The sequence below is a fragment of the Chenopodium quinoa genome, unplaced genomic scaffold, assembly GCF_001683475.1.
Source record: "Chenopodium quinoa cultivar QQ74 unplaced genomic scaffold, ASM168347v1, whole genome shotgun sequence".
In the NCBI taxonomy this organism is placed as follows: domain Eukaryota; kingdom Viridiplantae; phylum Streptophyta; class Magnoliopsida; order Caryophyllales; family Amaranthaceae; genus Chenopodium; species Chenopodium quinoa.
Genome location: NW_018744100.1, coordinates 657,698 through 664,149, shown reverse-complemented (window position 1 = coordinate 664,149; position 6,452 = coordinate 657,698). Strand labels below are relative to the sequence as shown.

The following is a 6,452-nucleotide window of genomic DNA, read 5'->3' as shown; positions in this document are numbered from 1 at the left end:
CAAGATGGGATTATCTTGGTAGTTCGGATCTAATATTTTGAATTTTAGCCCAATATAATTTTCACCTATACACAATTAAAGATATTAATGGTCAAAGATGCACACTGAAAATCATGCAAAAGCCAAGTTAAACTTTGAATGAAGTATTCAAGATATCACTTGTGAGAAGTTTAAAATCTAGAACATAATAGTATAATAAATACATGTAAGTTTTTCAAGCAAATATAGTTATCACAAGTATGTTGCATTTTGTACCAAGCTAAGCTAGGTCTAGTGGAAAATATTATACCTTTCAATCTTGAGGTTGAGGGTTCAAGTTCCACAAGAGGTACTTTGAGGGTGGGGATCCCTTACCTTTCCCCCTTACTCTCAAAGTGTCTGACCTGCTAATATCGGACTAAAATAACCGTGAGGATTAAGGTTCGATCAGGGTCCTTCCCTTATCGTAATTAAAAAAAAAAAAAAAAAAAGGTATGTAAAAAAGTTAATATTATAATTTTAATAAAGTCTCATATGACTATTGTATACTTCGTATTTGATATATTTGATCATGAATTCATAACTACGAGTATGTCAAATTAAAGTTTGTTAACTAGCGGGTAGAGTAATGAAACCAACCGTTATCCCTTTCCTTTTTTGCAAAAATTGCAACAAAAACGATAGATAACTGAAGATTGAAGAATGCTTAGTACCCCACTCTTAACCTTTCCCAGATGCAAAACAACCCATTTTCAGCAAATAAAATTTAGAAATTGCAGAATTTTCAGTTTTTATTCCACCAATTTCAAATTCAATCCCAAACCCAGGTTAGCTGTAATCTTTTTATGCAATCAATTGTTTTATTTTATTTTACTTTCTCTTTTTTGTCAATGATTATAGTTTTATACACTATGAATATATAATTGTATCAATCCAACACATTTCCGATTACCCACTAATTGATGTTTGAAGATTATAATAGAATTATCAATTTTATCATAAAGCAATTATTTTTAGAAGTATTATTAGTATATTAATTATCAATTTTATCGTAAAGCAATTATTTTTAGAAGTATTATTAGTATATTTTTAAGAAATTTTAGCGTAAATGCCTAAATGGTGGGTCATAAAATTCAGGATTTAAGGGATTTTGTCCTGTAAGTTGATATGTGACAACAGCTTTTGGAATTTTAAGTTTTAATTACTAAAAAGAAGAGGCTGATATTGAGATTAATTCTGCCCTAAAAGTTGTATGAAGAAAGTGTGCAATCAGCTGTTTAATGGGCAGTAAAGAACCTCCATTATAGGGTATGGAATTGATAACTATATTGTATGGATTTCGTCGAAAGGACAGCTTAGGGTATGGAATGAGCATCTTGTACATGTAGGTTTTTGAGGTATAGGTGGTAGCAATGATAATTGATCCTTTGAACCTAAGTTAGGGCTTGTTCTATTCAACTTAATTTCAGCTCACTTCAGCTCAGCTTAGCTCAGCTCAGCTCCAATCACTTCAGTTCAGTTCCTAATTTCCTTCTCTCATAAACAATTCGTTTCAGTTCAGTTCAGTTCAGCCACAATCAGTTCAGTTCAGTTGTTTTCAATAAATCGGAACAGGCTCTTAGAAGTTAGTGTGATAAAATACATTGAACACATGTGAAATTCGGAATGTGATTTGGTTTGATTGATCAAGGTTAGAGCTTTTCGCTAATCCGGAATGCGAGGAGCTTTGTGCAAGTGGGGATTTCAAAGCTTAACAAGTTATGAGACTTTATAAAGATTTGCCTAATGTAATTATAGAGTTGTGCTTTATTGAAATGTTAAAATGGGATTGGACTCTTGATGTTGTATGCATTGGTTGCCGTTGAAAAATCAAAGTTTAACAAGTTATTAGAGTGATTTGCCAAATGTAATTCTGAACTGAATTGTGCTTTATTGAAATGTAAAATGGTACTGGATTCATGATGTTGTATTAGTCGTTGATGGAGAACATGGTATGTTATCAATTTAAAAATATAATTATTATTATCTTCAGGGTGTTTTTGAAGTGGACATTTTCTTGCATCCATGACAATATGCCGAGATTGGCTTCCTGTATTATCACCATATACTTGCTTTCCCTTACCCCGGAAGTTAATGCCCAAGACCATTCACCATATCTGGTTAGGTACGCTTGTGAAGATGTTAAAACTTATTACTCTAGCATCGACCATCTGAAAGGTAAAGCCTTAAGCAGAAAACTGAACTCCATCATAGCAGGGCATCACTCATTGTCGTATAAAGAGGTGGTTATGTGTCTATGCTGTTTGTTTTTATATGAATATCTGCGGAACTGAAGATTATCAGCCTTAAATTAGGTATGGGATGCTCTTAAGATTCTTGACGCTGCTGATATTGATAAGCCAGAGGCATCATCTGGGATGTAAGTTCCTTATCAGTATTTTTCTGAATGTTATATAGTTGAAATGTACAATTTTTGAAGTTATTGCTGACTTTTTCTATACAGAGTTGAAATCTACTCGTCCAGAGTTGCGCCAAAGCGTTTAGCTGGAAAACTTGAAGGCTGGAACAGTGAGCGATTCCCCTGGCTCTTTTGGTGCAGCTTTTGCTTCTTTGTAACCCATCGTGCTTAATAAATTGTCAAATGTTAAATTATATCATCTGCCGCTGCTCTGTGCACTTGAAGTATAATTATTGAATTTGTAACATTTTCTACCCCATATTTTAGATGCACATGTTTCTCTAGTATATCCATTGCATTACGCTGGCCTAAGCACATGACACTAACATTTTATTTCCCCACCGTGGTTTAATGCAATCTCCCATGTTATTTGATTGCTTTTGACATTTAGTCTGTCTGGTGCTTATTTAGGAGAACATCTCTGGCCTCATTCTTATGGGCTAATGCGTAGTCCATCTTTAACTGATTTGCATAACATTCGTCCAGCAGATGCAAATGGTAAGAAGTTCTAATCTCATTCTTTTATGCTAGTGAGGCAATACTTATTTAATTGATTGAGGTTTTAAATTTTTCCAGTGAATTCATCAAGGGGGAATAAGTATTTTGGAGAATGCCAAGTTGGGTTAACTCACTGTATGAAGCCTGCAAATAAGGAAGCTGCTTCTGACACAGAAACAGATATGAAGATATGGGCACCCCCTCTACGGTACGTGCCTGTACGTTCTATAGGGATTTTGGAGCTGTTGCTCCTGTTTTAGTCACAGTAAACAGTGTCAGCAATAATTTCAAACAACGGGGAAATAAGGCAAAGATCACAAGTTGTTTTAACAATGTAGACTTTTTATAGTAGTTTTTTTTTTTTTTTTTATATCTGAGAACATGTTTACTGCTATTAGTTTCACTTTTCTTAAGGTTATGTCATCAATTCATACAGGGTAATTGTTAGTGTTGCAAAAATAAAGAATTATACTTCCTCCGTTTTTATTTTATTGCACCATTTGGACTTTGACACTATTCATTTAATGTTCTTTGACCATCATTTGTGATTTATCCATTAGGAAAAATATAGTCATGAGAGATCTACTTAGATTCGTCTCGAAATCTTCTTTTCAAATATCAAATTTTTATAATTTTTACAAAAGTATAATAGAAGATATTAACAGTTAAAGTAATGCATTGGCAAGCGTGAAATGCCTCATGGTGCAATAAAAAAAGAACGGAGGAAGTAGGTAAGTTGATGTATTTCTGGTTTTCTTCAATGCCTCCAGGTTAGAGGAGATGTTGCACGAGCAGTGATGTACATGGCTATTCGCTATGGGTTTCATCAACCTGGTGAAGGTCCTGTTCTTCGCCTGTCAGACTCTCCAAGCATGGGTAGGTTGAAAGTTGAGCAAAAAAGTTACTGTAGATAGAATTCTGCAAGAAATGAAATTGTCTGAGGAGGCAGTAATACCTTCCCCAAAGGCTTCTTTTAACTGACACATACAACTCTTGGAAAACTCTTCTCACTGTCTTACTGAAATGCTATTTGTTGGTCTATGGTTTTGGTTACCTTGTGTAACATCCTTCAACATGAAACATACTATTCTGCACTTAATATTTTGTTGTGGGTACCTCTGAAGGACTTGGATTTCAATACTTTTATCAGAATTCAGAAGTAGGGATAGTGGGCTTTGCTAGACAAGCTCCTTGGAGCTAAACTATGATGCTCGTAATGGTTTAGAAAATAGAATTCCAAATTTGATTATAGACTTGATCATACAACGTTTACTTGATTATTTTCCGTATAATTGTAACCCACCAAACTACTAGGACAACTATTCCTACTATACATTTTTTTTTTCTTCTGAATTGTCCATGAAATAATTCATTAGATGACTTATAGAGATAACTGCTGGGAATTTTTGTAAGTAGATGTTCAGAATATGAACTTGAAACTATATTAAGTCTGCATTCTATGATATGATCGTAGGAGTTACTGAAGCTTTTGACTAGTTTGCCTTGTTGACTCTTTGCAGTGAAGAAAAAGATGGGACTTCTCTCTGTTTTGTTGAAATGGAATGAGTTTGATCCTCCATCCCAAGAGGAAAAGCAGAGAAATGAAAGAGTATGCAGGCTTTACCAACACAATCGAAACCCATTTGTAGATCATCCAGAGTATGCCAATCTGATATGGAAACATGTCGTTTCAAATCATCAAAAGTCTTCTAGCACCTTGAAGCTGTTGTCAATCATCCAGAATAAGGAGTCTGAAAAACGTGAGGTATGTAATACTGATATCGCTGTGTTGCTTTTACAAATAGCCAACAATAGTCAAATCTGAAATCTCGGCTGTACGACAGTACGAGTGCAACAAGGAAATATATTAGATATTTTTTTTCCCATTCACCTCTTATCCTTGATGATTTCTTTTATATATCCTTATGTCCTCTCTTGATTAATTTAACAGCGTATTACTGTATTCATATACTCCATATCAGGTATCGCTTGATTTTGAATAATTCACTTCTGACAATTCTGTTCTCACAGTAGGAATAGGGAGCCATATTGGCCCATATGCCTCTTGCTGCAAGATCATAGAATAGTCCAGCATACATGTCAACACACATGTAGTGATATTTACTATAATCTTCTTAGAAGCTTTATGATTTATCAATGATTTTTATCTCTATCTTCTTGGTAGGTTCTATTCTTAATGTTGGGGTCAGTTTCTTATGTACTCACATGCAAGAAAATTAATACTAGTAACTAAGAAACCCCTTTAGTAAGCTATACAATTCATTGATGTAGTTTCCTACACTATTTCTCACCTCAGCTTGGCTTGGTTTCTGAGTGCAAGCAGCGCCAAACACTCGAATAAAGTTGTAGACATTGTTACATCGTAGTTTGTGTTATAGTTTGATACTGAAAACTTAAATAGTATAATATTACATATATGAGACATAATCATTCTTTCCAGCCTCCAAAAGTGAAGTGTGGCCAAACTTAATTCTTTACTAATTAGGATTGCCTACTATGCAGTAAAAAATTTACTTGTCCTTTGAAGTTCTGATTACGTTTACGAGCATTATCAAGATGGAAATCCAGAGTTCGTGTGTAGAGCTATGCCTAGATTATGGAAGCGATGACAATTTGTATCAAAATCTCCTTGTGCTCTGCTGATGAAAGGTGTTATTCTATCATCTGTCAACCGCGCTCATGTCAGAATTTCAGAAGATGTTGAGCAGCTGAGAGCCAGAACTCTCATCCTGTGCTTGAGCAGCAACTTATATACTTCGTATCCAATTTCAGTAAGGTTGCAGATTTGTATGGCATCCGTCTTTGAAATTTGTTTAGGATTGTCCAAATTATACCCAAAAAATTGCCTTAGGCTGTTTTTTCACCATCAGTCGACCAACTTATGCTTGTATTTGATCATTATGATTCTGTGAGTTATATATCTGTAATTGGTGTTATGTCAGTTGGAGTTCAGAGGGTGCCGAATTTTGAAGATGCACTCCCTTTTGATGATTAGTTTAGAAAGAATACAAGCATGGCACTGATCATGGTTGAAATTGGCATTTAAACATAGTAGATTACTTATAAAACAAACGAGGGTCATCATAAGCTTAATTTATTTAGTGGCGTAACATGTTACTTATAATCAAAGCTGAAAATGCTTCACTTTAAATTCGAATGATGCAAACTACTACGTATTTGTATAGTTGTATTACTTATGAAGTTGTAATGATGAAACCCATGAGTTTAATGAAACCATAAGAAATCTCTCATCATTTCCTGTAATCTATAATGGTCCATGTTGAAACATAAACTTTTGAAGGTCTATTTCACCAGTGCAACTCTAACCAAAACCTCAATCTCCTCCCTCGGTGGGAACAACGATGTCAATGATGGCGGCGATGAAGGGGCAGCGACAACACCTCACTACTCCACTAATGTATTGTGTATACGGCAGGAACATCAGCTTGGAAGGTGAAGGTCATATGAGGTACACAAATGAAGTGTTAAACACACA

General features: G+C 34.7%; 2 protein-coding genes across 3 annotated transcripts; both read left to right on the top strand.

The window, feature by feature from the left end:
- The first annotated feature begins 460 nt into the window (after positions 1 to 460).
- On the top strand, positions 461 to 4,700 carry LOC110692278. 2 transcript variants are annotated; one of them, XM_021869279.1, is made up of 8 exons: positions 463 to 806; positions 2,012 to 2,261; positions 2,334 to 2,398; positions 2,483 to 2,547; positions 2,849 to 2,935; positions 3,014 to 3,143; positions 3,706 to 3,811; positions 4,456 to 4,700. In XM_021869279.1, exons 1-7 carry the CDS (start codon positions 682 to 684, stop codon positions 3,731 to 3,733), a joined length of 750 nt encoding a protein of 249 aa, XP_021724971.1. In that variant the 5' UTR covers positions 463 to 681; the 3' UTR covers positions 3,734 to 3,811; positions 4,456 to 4,700. The 2 variants fall into 2 exon arrangements, with proteins under 2 accessions (XP_021724970.1, XP_021724971.1); XM_021869278.1 differs by lacking the exon at positions 4,456 to 4,700 and having other exon boundaries at positions 461 to 806; positions 3,014 to 3,804.
- LOC110692279 (extracellular ribonuclease-like) lies at positions 4,456 to 5,581 on the top strand. The gene is made up of 2 exons (XM_021869280.1): positions 4,456 to 4,700; positions 5,459 to 5,581. Exons 1-2 carry the CDS (start codon positions 4,467 to 4,469, stop codon positions 5,459 to 5,461), a joined length of 237 nt encoding a protein of 78 aa, XP_021724972.1. The 5' UTR covers positions 4,456 to 4,466; the 3' UTR covers positions 5,462 to 5,581.
- Positions 5,582 to 6,452: the final 871 nt, after the last annotated feature.